The following is a 13,738-nucleotide window of genomic DNA, read 5'->3' as shown; positions in this document are numbered from 1 at the left end:
GCTAGACTATAGTGGTCATAAATGGGAGATGTTCATTCAGCTCTCACCCTTTAATGGTAGGAGTTCCTCTGGATTTTGTACTTGGCCCCTTCTCTTCTCTCTCTATACCACTTCACTTGCCAATCTCAACAGTTCCCATGAATTTGTCATCTCTGCTGATGATTCTCAAATTTACCTATCCTGCCCTAACCTCCCCGCTGACATTCAATCTTGCATCTCCAACCACCTATCAGACATCTCTAAAGGGATGTCCAGCAGACATCTCAAACTCATCATGTTGTAAACAAAACTCATTGTCTTTCCCCCTAAATCTGCCCTCCAACTTCACTATTACTGTAGAGGGCAACACTAAGCCTCAGTTACTTAAGGCTTGCTATCTACATGTCACCCTAGACTCTTTACAATCTCCGACCCCTTATAGCCAATGTGCTGCTAAGGCCTAAATATTTCACCTTTGCGACATCACTCAAATACACCCTTTTCTCTCCTTTGACACTGGCACTATTCGGGGGCAGGCCCTCATCACCTCAAACCTTGAGTATTACAACTGCTTGTTGGGTAAGGTCTACCTTATTTAAGTCTTCCCCCAATCCAATCCATCTTCCATTCAGATATCAAATTGGTCTTTCTAAACTGCAGGTCTGATGATATCTCTCCCCCCAAACCTCCCCCCCACACACACACACACACTCTAAATAAACTTCAGTGCCTTTCTAACTGCCTTCAAGATCTAATACAAAATTCTGTTTGGTATTCAAATTCCTTCAAAACCTAGCTCTTTATCACTTTATTCTGTATTTCTCACACCTGGCCTTGCCACAGACTCTAATATCTAGTGACACTGGCCTCCTGGCTGTTCCATGAACAAGACACTCTATCTCTTGGCTCCAGGTGTTTTCTCTGGCTATTTCCCATACCTAAAGTGCTCTCTCTCCTCATCTCTACCTACTGGTTTCTTTGAAGTCCCAACCAAAATTTCATCTTCTAGAGGAAGCCTTCTCTAATTCATTAATTCTATTGTTATCTCTCTGTTAATTACTCCTTTTTTTTTTTAATCCTGTACATAGCTTTTTTGTACATCTTCTTTGGCATGTCATCTCCCCCATGACTGTGAGCCCCTTGAGGTCAGGGACTGTCTTTTGCTTTTTTTTTGTTCAATAAATGTTTACTGACTACTGGAGCCAGGCTGAAAAAGGCTCCAAACAGCAGAGTTTGCACTGCAGGCTAAAAGTAAAATAGGGAGTCACCAGATTAATTTGGAAGCTATTGTAATAGTCCAGGTGAGAAGTGCTAATGGCTATGTAGGTGGAAAAAAACTGGATGGATACAAGAAATATTGTGGAAGTAGAATATACAAGACTCAGCAACTGATTGGTATGTGGAAAGGAAAAAAAACACAAGCATTTGTTTACACACACACATATGTATGTATATACATATATATGTGTATTTATTTGTGTCTGGAGATACACACATATATGTATGTATGTCTCTATATATGTGTGTATACACACATATTTTTTTTTAACAAAAAAGTGCCTTAAATTTTTTTCTTACTTGATTATCTCAACAATCCTGTAAGGTGTTGCCCCTCTCCACTGCTAATGCCTTCCCTCTTAATTTACCTTGTAATGACGCTGTACTTATTTGTAATGTTCTCTTTACAATGTATGTACATACACACGATTCTCTATGTAGTATGTACATACACATACATGCATTATGTGTATGCGTGTGCATATGTGTGTATATGTTTATGTGTCTCTATGTCCTTGTTAGAGGTACACATAGACACTGTACATGTTTTTTTGATGCAGTCAAAGTGACCTTTGATTTTCTTCACTGTATTTCTTTGTTGAAACAGAAGGGTCTATGGTAAAGGATAGGAGATCACATTGGAAACGACTGTGGAAAAAGACAAGGGCAACATTAAGAAATTAAAATTAAGTGAGCCACTATAAATGGCCACTGCAATGTGCCACATACAAACACAGCAGGAATAGAATATAATGGTTTCTGTCAAGTACTCAAAGAACAAATAATCTGTACATGTATTTATATATGGATATACACTTTTAGGCACATACACATACACTTCAAAAACAGAAAGAGATGACAATCTCCCTGATTCTCTGAGCTGAAGTATGATTCTAATCTCTAAATCTGGAAAAGATGATATGGAAAACAAATCTTACATCCCCCACACTTCCTAAGATATCTATCTCCCTTTCCCCTTCCTTTAAAATATAGTAGTATTTTTCAAACCATCCTTTAAAGTTGGTGCCAGAATTATCCCTAATTTACAGATGAAGATGCTGAGGCTGAGAGGTTCAGAGACCTGCCCAGTACCACCCAGCTCGTGTGAACTGGAGGAAGGATTTGAACTCAGGACACTTCTGACTCAAGTCGAGGGTTCAATGGACTCTTGCCCACAGCTGAATACAAGCTGATGATGACCACATAGAAAAAGAAAGACAAAGTATGACGTTCTGTGTTTCAGCCTTGATATCCCGTGATAACGGAGACTCTGGAGAACAAAAGAGCATGGCATTTAAAAGCCCAACACCAAGGTGTGGAAAGGGCTCCTGGACACCATGCTGGTCTGAGAGATGGACACTCTCCTGCTGAGAGAGGGGCAATTCAGGGTCTTCTCTCTCTTGCCCTATGCTGGAACTTTTGGCTGCCTTTATCAATCATCACACAGAATCTGACTCAGTTACACATTCATGGCTTGTGTACTGCAAATGGAGAACAGATTCAAGCATAAGGGAAGAATCCTAAGGTATCTGATGTCCATATGGAAAACTATTCACTACACACTGTGCACTCTACATACCACACACTTTATCAACATAGTAATGTCAAATATGACTGATAAGAAGGAAGGTGGCCTAGCCATGCCAGATCTCAAACTGTATAATAAAGCTGTAATCATCAAAACAATTTGGTGTTGGCTAAGAAATAAGAGTGGTGGGTCAGTGTATCATACACAGTAATAAATGACTATAGAAATTTAGTGTTTGATAGACCCAAACACCCAAGCTGCTGGGACAAGAATTCACTATCTGACAGAAACAGCTGGAGAAACTGCAAACAGTTAGGTAGAAACTAGGTACAGCCCAACATTCACACAAAATAAGGTCAAAATGGGTGCATGATTTAAACATAAAGGATGATACCATAAGAAAAATAGGGGAGCATGGGATAGTTTATTTGTCAAATCTATGGATAAGGGAAGAATTTAAAACCTAATAAGAGATAGAAACCATTATGAGATGTAAAATCGATAATTTTGATCATATTAAATTAAAAAGCTTCTGCACAAAAAACAGTATAGAAAGAAAGCAGAGAGCTGGGGGGAAATTTTATAGCAAGTTTCTCTGATAAAGACTCATTTTTCAAAAATAGAGAACTGAGTCAAATTTATAAAAATACAAGTAATTCCCCAATTGATAAATGGTGAAAGGATAAGAATGAACAGTTTTCAAAGAAACCAAAGTTATTATAGTCATATGAAAAAATTTTCTAAATCACTACTGATTAGATAAAAGCAAATTAAAACAATTCTGAAGTGCTAGCTCATATTTATCAGATTGGCTAATATGACAGAAAGGGAAAAGGATAGATGTTGGAGGGAATGTGGGAAAACTGGGACACTAATGCACTGTTGGTGGAGTTGTGAACTGATCCAACCATTCTGGAGAGCAATTTGAACTAAGGCCAAAGGGCTATAAATCTGTCCATGCCCTCTGACCCAGTAATACCACTAACTAGGTCTGTATTCCAAAGATAATTTCTTTTTTAAATTTTTTTTTGTGCCTTTTGGAGGGCAATTGGGGTTAAGTAACTTGCCCAAGGTTACACGGCTAGTTTTTTTTGTGTGGGTGTTAAGTGTCTGAGGCTGGAACCGAACTCGGGTCCTCCTGACTCCAGGGCCAACACTTTACTCACTGTGCCACCTAGCCACCCCGATAATTTTTTTTAAAAGATCTATGTGTACAAAAAGTTTCTCTTTGTAGTGATTAAGAATTGGAAATTGAGGGGATGCCCATCACTTGGGGAATGTCTGAGTAAGTTGTGGCATATGTTTGTGATGGAATACTATTGTGCTGTAAGGAATGAAGAGCAGGATGCTTTCAGGAAAACCTGGGAAGACTTACATGAACTGATGCAATGTGAAGTGAGCAGAACCAGAACATTGTACATAGCAACAAACAACAACGAACGATGATCAGTCATGATGTAGCTGTTCTCAGCAATGCAATGATCCAAGACAATTGCAAACGACTCATGATGAAAAATTCTATACACTTTCAGAGAAAGAACTGGTGGGAGTCTGAAGGCAACTCAAAACATACTGCCTTTCACTTTATTCTTTAAGGGGTTTCTGCTCCGTGTTTTCTTTCACAACATGACTAACCTGGAAACGTTCTGCATGAATGCACACATATAACCTTACATCAAGCTGCTTGCTCTCTCAGTGGGGAGGGGAAGAAGACGGGGCGAGAATTTGAAACTCAAATCTTTTTTGTTTAATGCCAAAAACTGTTTTTACATGTAACTGGAAAAAAATATTATTCAAGAAAAAAAAATGATTGATAATAACATGGTACCTTCCAGGGTACAGATTAAGCCTCCTAAAATTCTGCCCATTATCATCTCTCTTAAATAGAACTAATTATGCCCTTCAAGTTAAAGAGGGGCATAGCACCAAAATATCTTAATCACTTGAGATACATGGATGAAATCAAGCAATGTTTCCACTAAAATCCTATTAAACCTTTCAAGACTTTTTAGGAAATCTTTCTCTGATGACAGAAAAATGTCATTTGGAAATCAGGCAGTATAAAATTGTGCTCTAAGGACAGAAAGATGCTGAAAGCTTTAAGTTTGAATAACTTAAAACAGAACCAACAGACAGAGACAATACTTACAAATGACTCCTCCAGGAAAAAGCACAAAGCTATAAAAGAGAAAGCTGTGACAATATATGTCAATAGACTGGTCACTAAACTGAAGAGTAAAAGTGTAAGAAGACTGTAAAGGTAAGGGTGGGGGTGGCAGGTTTTGAAGGACTTTGAACTCCAAAGCATTGTGTATATCTTCTGAAAGTGATGGATAGGAACCAGAGTTTACTGAGTAGGGGACTGATGTGAGCAGGCCTCTGTTTCAGGAAAATCCCTTCAGCAGCTGGTGGATGGACTAGAGTAAGGACAGAGGCAGGCACCCCCCCCCCAACTATTGTCATAATCCAGGTGTGAGGTGATAAGGGCCTGCACCAGGATGGGGGCAGGGGAAGAGGAGAGGGGGTATCTTGGGAGATGCTGCAGAGGTAAAGCTGCCAGGCTTTGGCAGCAAAATGGACACGGGGTGAGAGAGTAAAGAGTGGGATTGGGAGAGGACACCTTGGGTGGGAGCCTGAGGAGCTGGGAGAAAGGTGTTGCCTTCTATAATAATGGGCAAGGAAGGAAGGGGAGAAGGTTCAGGGGGAAAGATGGGCTGTTTTGGAGACTCTCTCTCATGGTTCTCCTCCCACAGGTGTTCGTTAGGGCTGTCCTGGCTTTTCCCCTCCCTCTATCCTACTAGACTCAGTGACCACAGCAGATCCCAGAGGCTGAATCACCATCTAATGATTTTATCTGTCTCTCTTACCCCAACCATTCTGCTGACTTCCAACATCCCATCTCCAAATGCCCCCACCACATCACTCAAACCTATACTATTGAAATGGCTGCTGGTGGTTCTGCCTGCCCCAATCTAAGCCACATTCAGACAACAAAGTGCTTTTCCTAAAGTGCAGGCAGGTCTGATCATGTCGCTTCTCTTCACCCCCCCACCTACTCAATCAACTCCCCATCCCCATCCCCTCTAGTAGCAAGTAGAAAATCCTCTGTGGGCTTTCAATCCCTTTCATAACAGAGTTCCCCTTCTATCTGTCTGCTCTTCTTATACCTTACTCTCCACCACGTACTCTGATGCAGGGACACTGGCCTCCTGGTCTTGGTCTGGGGGGTAGGGGAGAGCCAAGTGTCCGAGTGATGGCTTGGAGATGCAATGAGGGACCTCGGTTAGCCGGATGCCATCCAAATTATGAAAAAGAGAGTTGGACATCTCTCTCCGTACCCTGCCTCCACCCCACCCTGCCCCAGCATTCTCAACGCCAGTCTTAGAAGGTAAAAGCCTATCTACTCCTCTGCCACAACCCTTTGTATGGAAACAGCAGATGTTACTACTTGTCATGGAACACTCCGAGGTGACCAAGGCTTAGTTCATCCTTCTGCAAGAACCAGTACCTACTTCTGCTGTTTCACTGCCCTCTCCACCCCTACCAAAGCTGAGTGCAGCAGGTGGGGGCACCCAAGGTCTGGCACCCCAACAGATCTGCAAGACTTCCTGTTCTGACCACCCAGCTGGTTTTGAGGAAAGCCCAGCGTCCTGTAAAATCACCCTCTGGTGACTGCAAACATTACCCCTCCACGGCCAGCATGCTCTCACACCATTATTTTCCTCATCCTCATTTGCTTATGCCACTGGCTAGAATCCCTAGGAGTTAGCTACCTTTAACCCCGACCTTCTGTTCTCTCATGCCCATTCTTCTCAACCTTACCCCACTCCAATTTGGCTTACTCCTTTCACTGTGCCATATGAAATTGCCATTCCTTGTTCTCTCATGCCCAACCTTCTTAAGCCTATCCCACTCTCAGATCACTCACACCTTTATTTCAAAGAGGTCAACTTAGGGCTGATGTCAGACACAACTTCCAGCACTTAGAGCTGTCCAAATGTTGGAATGGCTTTTCTCGAGAGGTGGTGGATTTCCTTTCTGAAGGTCTTCAAAATCATGGCCTGGATGACCACCTGATGGATATGCCAGAATGGGGAATCCTTGCAGGAACTGAACTAGGAAGATACTAAGGTCCCTTCTAACCTGCAAATTCTGTACTAATTCTACAGGCAGTAAGAAGCCCTGGGCATGACTGAGTGGAGGTGGGGTGGGTGACAGGATCAGAGCTTTGCTTAAGGAAAATCATTTTGATAGCTGTGTGGAAGAGAACAGAGGGAAGAATGGCCACTACAATAATCCAGGTGAGATGTAATCAGGGACTGAAATATGGTGTGGGGTCTCTGAGTAGAGAGAAGGTGTTCAGAGAACAAATAGAGAAGTGTCAGACAGCAGCTGTGAGGGAGAGTGAGGAAGGCAAGAAAGCAGAAGTTGTGAAGCCAGAAACTGTTTAGAACATGCCAAGTTCATCCAGCTTGAACCATCCAATGAACAATTTGTCATGCAGGACCGAAGCTCAGGGGAGAGACCAGGTCCACACATGAATCCGTGAGCTGTCACTGTGGCAGTCTGATGGCACATGGCCAGAACTCAAGGCTCCTTTCTAAGAGCTCCTAAGCAGGACAGCCACAAGGAGGGAATGCTACGTGACAGAGAATCTGTGCCCGGGCACTCTCCGGGTTGTTACAAAGTTCAGTCTCTGGGGTAAAAGGTCTAAAGGGGGCCAAAAGTCCTGGCCGGGATTTCTATCAAAGAATGCTGAATGCCTTCTCAGCACTGACTACTCCAGAACCAAGGACACTGAAGTCTGGGATGACCTTTTAGTCACAGGTGACGTCTCCTGACCCTGTGCAGCCTTGGGATGAACCTGACCTATGAGGACAAACAGGAAGCTTCATTTTATGCACCTTCGGACTGGGTACAGACAGGCTCAGGGGCACGCTCAGATGACACTGTAAAGCAGTCTGAAGCAAAACTACCACCATAAAACCTCAGAAAAAGTGGACAATGGCCTCTTTTTTCTTAAGTAAGACACATGTTTTGGTGGATTAACTAAGGCCACTGTATTTTTCAATTATGCTGGGATTTTTCTATCATGGCCTTTTGATTTTCATTAAAAATCGTAAGCCAATGCTAGTGGCTTTTCAGCAAATTTACTTCTTATTAATTCTGTGAGATTTTTGTAAGGAAATCATCCTGTACCTGCAAGTGAGAACAGTCCATTCACTATCAATGATTCTTTCTTTAATTTCCTTATCACGGCTTACTGTGATAGCAAAATTCCTGGTATGGTGCCCAGTAAGATTGGTGGAACAGCACCGACTAGCTCTGAAGTTAGAGGGAATGACTTCACGGTGCTCTGGAAAGAGATCTGGATTTGGAGTCTGCAGACACAGGTTTGAACCCCAGCGTGGCCACTTACTCGTGTGACACTGAGTGACCCTCTCACAAGGAGCCCACACAGTGCAACCAGAACTGGAAAGGAGAGTCCTCCAGAAGAGCCCTGAGAAGCCAGCAGGCAGCCACTGCCCCAGAACCACGTGCCAGACAGACCCGAGGTCTGATAGCCCACGTTACATGGTCCTTCAGCTTCCCCAGCAGCGCTCCCGGATAGGCTTCTGGGGTCAAACAGAAAATGCGCTTCCACCCCTGCAGTGAAGCCCCTCTAAAGCAAGGCAGCTGGAAGCCAGCCTTTCAGGCCTGTTCCAGATTTGAGTCCATGATCCTGGCACTGTAAACACCACCAGCTTGCTTCTATATTTGTGATCACTTTGAAAAGGGCCTGGCCATGTTTGGCAAGCCTTTTTAGAGTTCAACAATCTACACATATTTATGGTTAATTCTGGCTAGCCACCTGCCTGGGACGGAGATACAAAGACGAAAGAGAGACAGGCCCGGTTCTCAAGCAACTTATACTCTCTTAGGAAGGATATCCATTCACAGATGAATACCTGAAATGCAAATGTGTGTAACACATATTTTTAAAGGTATAAAATATAATGAGTTAGTGGAAGGGGGAGGGCCCTAACACCTGATACAATCAGGAAGGGACTCTTCAAGGAGATGAGACATGAGACCTCGAGCACCCAAAATAGCAAGGGGTTCCTAGAGAGGGAGGGTGACAGAGGTGAAGGAGACTGGAAATCATAATGCCAGGGCCTGGCAATGCCTGGATAAACTGTGGCAGAGGAATGTGTGCACAGCAATCATGCCAGAAGAAATTGTCACTATTCCAGGAATCCAGAGAAGCACGGCAGGATTCATGAACTGGCCTGCAATGGCCTGGGAGCTGGGTCCTGTGCTTGGCTCTTTCCTCTGAGCCATGCTGCACACAGCTGCCAGTGCGATCTGCCTGGCATGCTCCTTCTGCCTGGCACCCACTGGGGACTTCCCGACTGGCATTTCTGGCCCTGTCTCTACTCAGCTCTAACTTGCCTTTGCGTCTCCACCGCCTCCCCTCGCGACGCTGCCCGGCCCGTCTACACTGTCCTTCTCACACTGTTGCCTCACCTTTCACCTCTGCCCTGTGAACACCTTGTTCCCTTTCACGCTCAGATGGAGTGGCCCCTTCTTGGGAACCCTCCCTGGGCCTCTGGGCAGCTCAGGTCTCCTCCATGTCTGCTCTCACTGCTATGTGGCCATGCTGTGCCCATGCTAGAGCCCAAGCTCTGTGAGCGTGGGGGCTGCTCACCTTCTGCCTTGGGAGCCCCAGTGTCACCTACGGGCTCTGACCCACAGACTGCTGCTGTTCAGTCATTTCAGTCCTGTCTGACTCTGTGTGACCCCACTAGGGTTTTCTTGGCAAAGACACTAGAATGGTTTGCCATTCCTTTCTCTAGCTCATTTTACAGATGAAGAATTGAGGCAAACGGGGCTAAGTGACTTGCCCAGGGTCACACAGCCTGTAAGTGTCTGAGGCTGGATTTGAACTCATGATGCGGAGCCTTTCTGACACCAGATTAAGTGGTCTGGGCACTACGGTGCACCTTAGCGGCCCTCAGCTGCTAAGCTATAGTAATCGCTTGGTGAATGTTTGCTGAGGGCAAGGTGATCCCAAAGAAAGAGGCAAATACAGATTCTCCCCTCCCCCAAAGGGACCTCTTTCTCTGAGCCTAGAAGACACATGAGGGGAGGAAGGTGGTTTCCTGGGCTCAGGATAAAGGTCTGTGAAGCAGCTTTCAGAGGGTCCGGACATTCAGAGGCCAGCAGAGCCCCAAGATGAGCCCCAGCAACGTTGCCTGTGGTGCCCATCAGGCTGCATTTCCCTCCCACCCTCACTCACCTGGCCATGTGCCTGCCTCCAGCTCTCTCCTGGCCACCCAAGGTGCTTCCCCTTGCTTCAAGTGGGAAATCAGGTCTGGTCTGGAGGCTGCAAGTCCTGCTCATTGACAATGGGGAAAGGAAGGGGACAAAGAGACAGCTCAGAATCCAGTCCTCTCCCTTCTGGCTGGGCAAAGTGTGGTCACACTAAGACCCATGAGGAGGGTTAGAGGGTCTCTGAGGCTGCTCTGGATTGTGTAGGGAACAAGTCACAAAATGCAACTGGATTTCAAAAGGAAAACAGTTCATGAGACCCCCCCCTCCACCCCAAGAGGACAGGAACCTTTCCTGTCTTCAGGGATCTGCAGAGAAATTTTAGCACAGGATCTTGGATCTGAGGGAAGACCAGGAGGTGGAGGGGGGAGAAGGGCAGGACAGAGAGGGAGCCTCACCAAGCCTCCAGTTTCCAGCTACATAAAGCAAACACCTTAAACTTGGAAACAGTTTATAAAAAACAAACAAACCAAAAAACCCCTGACTTCTGTTCCCCAAAGGATAATCTGGTCTCCACAGGCCAAACAATAATTGCACAGCACGCGAGACACCCTGAAAGTTGGAAACAAAGGACCCTAATGTGCACATTCAGAGTCCCAGAGGGAAGGTGTCCTTACCCAGGCACACCAGGTTGCCATAGTTCTCCAGCATCACCTCTTTGTACAGCTCCTTCTGGGAAGGGTCCAGGTGCCCCCACTCCTCCTGGGTAAAGTCTATGGCCACGTCCTTGAAGGTCACTGACTCCTGAAACACCAAATACACACCAGTGCTCACCTGGCCAGCAACCTTCACATGGACCTGGGGGCTGGGCAGCACTCGCACGGAGGGCTTTGGAGTGCTCTAAAGCCAATGTATGAGCACCTACAGCACGTGGCTCATTCTGCACAAGATCTGAATCCCACCACAGCAACAGGAGCACATATTTGCAAAGTAAGTGTGCATTTATCTCCAAGTTAAGGAGGAGAAACCTGAAGGCCAAAAGACATGTCTCTGGCCACACTGCTCGGACTCTACTCTAGGCCTGTGGAAACCCAGGCTGATGGTCACTGTGGGAGGGGCTGTGGTCAGACCTCTGGTCTCATCACAGCACCAATTAGGGCCAGGACACTCCTGGGAAACATGAACCTGCCGAAACCTCCTGGGTCCACATTAGAAAGGGGAAGGTGAGAAGCCTGTTTCTGAGGCTGCATCGAACTGCCACGTAGGTCACTGGGATGACATTAGGGTCAGAGATCAAGAAGAAGACTCATTCTTCCTCATCGCACCTGGAAGAAAACCAGCAGCATCTTGAAAGAGATGGCTTTTTTTTTTCTCCTTTTTGGAGTGGAATTGGGGCTAAATGACTTGCCCAAGGTCACAAGGCTAGTTTTTTGTGCTAAGTGTCTGAGGCCAGATTTGAACTCGGGTCCTCCTGACTCTAGGGCCGGTGCTCTATTCCCTGTGCCACCTAGCTGCCCCAATGGCTTTCACAGTTATTTAACAGGGGCTACAACTAAAAGTCATAAATAGCCTCCAATAGGCTCTATGGACACTTGTGTGTTGGCAGCCTTACCACATAATCATCTATTCAGCAAGCATTTGCTACTAGATGACAGAAAGAACCCTTTATATCTAAACGTAAGCCCCCAAGACCTAAGAAGGTCCCAAGTATTCTGATTTTTTTCAGTTTAACCATGTTGAAATGAGCAATAAAGGTTCCTTTGTCTTCAAGAAGCATATTAAGATCCGTTAATATAATTTAAATTTTGTTTGGTTAGATTTTTTTGCATCCCTAAAAGCATCAAATTCAGGAATGCACATATTGGTGACATGAGTGGATTTACAGAAAATCAGTAGATACTGCACAAAGAGAGGCAGAGGAAAGTGGGTGGCAGTGTGTCAACAAGCATTAAGGGCTTCCTATGTGTGCCAAGCACCCTACCAAATTCTGTGGCTGCAAAGGAAGGCAAAAACATGGTCCCAGCCTTTAAGGAGTTCCCATCATAATTCAGAGATAAAATGCAAATAAGTACATGTGAAAGATAAATATACAGGGTAAAATGGAGGGGATCTCAGAGGGAAGGTACTAGTAGTAGGCAGATGACTGGGAAAAACCTCTTGCAGAAGGGAAGATTTGAGCTGGGTTTCAAAGGAGCCCAAAGAAAGAAGTAGGCAGAATGAAGAAAGGAGAGGGTTCCAATAATGGGGAATAGTCAATGAAAAGGCAGAATCCAGAGATGGAATGTCTTGTCCAAGGCATCACAGAAAGGCCAGTGAAGCTGGACCATGGAGCCCACGGAGAGAGGAGCAAAGGCTGGAAAGATGGGAGGAGATTCAGTGGGGAAAGGATTCAATGGCCAGTCTTTACTGTCAACCCTGGAGGCCACAGGAGGCACTGGTGTCCACTGAGAAAGGAGGTGACATGATCAGTGCTTTTTAGGAGCCTCACTCTGGCAGCTGAGAGGAGGCCAAGGAAGAGAGACCAAGTGCAGTCTACTGCCACCATCCAGGTGGGATGACAGCCTGCACAAAGCTAGAGGCCATCTCAGCGGCGGGAAAGGGAAGCAGACATGAGGTACTGTGAAGGTAGAAATGATGAGACTTGACGGGCGGGTGGATCCTTGGGGTAAGGGGTCAAGGCTAACAGTTAGATTTCCAGCCTGGGGGACAAGGAGAATGGGCGGGAGAAAGGTGGTCTGCTCTACAGGAAGAGCAAAGCTGGAGGAGGGGAGGATTTACAGTAAGACAGTAAGTTCCCTTTTGGCCATATCCATTTTAAAGTGTCTATAGGACACAGAGCTCAAGTTGTCCAATGGGCAGTCGGTGATATGGGACTGGAGTTCAGAAGAGATTAAGGCTGGGTGGAAAATCTGGGAATTCTCTGCATAGAGATTAATAATATATCACCAAGTGAAATGGTATAAGGCTACCTCACCATGAGAGAGGGGTCCAAAAAAGACTTTTTAGGGATACCCACAGTTAACAGACACAGCAAATGACTGGGAAGGAGCAGTCAGGCAGGTGGAAGGAAAACCAGGAGAGAAACCTTCTTAGAAACTGAGAGAGAACCTCAAGGAGAAGAGGGTGGTCAACAGCGTCCAAGGCTGCAAGAGGTCAGGAAGAAAAAGGTCACTGGGTTTAGCAATTAAGAGATCCCTGGTAACTTTGGAGGGAGTGGTTTCATTTAAATGAGGATAGAAGCTAGAGGGTTTAGAAGAGAGTGAAAGGAGAGGACATGTAGGCACACACAGAAGATGGCCTTCTCAAGTTTAGCTGAAAAGGAGAATAGGAATAAGGGAGGCTACCCAGTGAGGCTGGCTCCTTCAAGTGGGGATTTTTAAAGGATATGGGAGACATGGACATTTCTGTGGGCAGCAGAGAAGCAGCTAGCAGACAGAGAGACAGAAGACCAGAGAGTGGGGATCATGGAGGGAATAATCTGCTGGAGAAGATGGGATGGAATAGGATTGTCTGCACATGCAGAGAGGCTGGTCTTGGTAAAATAGACTACCTCTTCATGTAAGAGAGAGGTAAGGGAAGAGACAGTAGGGGGAGATGTCTGGGTGAGGTTCAGAGGAGGAAAAGGAGAGACGGGATAGCAGCTAGGTATCATGGTGAGAGAGAGAGAGAGAGAGAGAGAGAGAGAGAGAGAGAGAGAGAGAG

The 13,738-nt window shown here is 45.4% G+C and overlaps 1 protein-coding gene across 4 annotated transcripts in view; it reads right to left on the bottom strand.

Annotated features, from left to right (window-relative positions):
- The window catches only part of LOC138171578 (zinc finger protein 383-like), an 18,869-nt gene that overhangs the window by 3,135 nt on the left and 1,996 nt on the right, over positions 1–13,738 (bottom strand). For 2 of the 4 annotated variants that reach the window (XM_069101103.1, XM_069101105.1), the window contains exons 3-4: positions 10,714–10,840; positions 10,065–10,160 (exon numbers count right to left, since the gene is read on the bottom strand). In XM_069101103.1, the coding sequence (XP_068957204.1) occupies positions 10,065–10,160; positions 10,714–10,840 (223 nt within the window). Of the gene's footprint in view, positions 1–10,064; positions 10,161–10,713; positions 10,841–11,221; positions 11,360–13,738 lie in introns of those variants that run through there. The other 2 variants (XM_069101106.1, XM_069101104.1) reach the window with 2 other exon arrangements.

This window comes from Petaurus breviceps, unplaced genomic scaffold, assembly GCF_028583685.1.
Source record: "Petaurus breviceps papuanus isolate PSGF00001 unplaced genomic scaffold, PetGlider_PUasm1.0 447, whole genome shotgun sequence".
In the NCBI taxonomy this organism is placed as follows: Eukaryota; Metazoa; Chordata; class Mammalia; order Diprotodontia; family Petauridae; genus Petaurus; species Petaurus breviceps.
The sequence above is the reverse complement of the archived record's forward strand: the minus strand, read 5'-3'. Positions and strand labels throughout refer to the sequence as shown.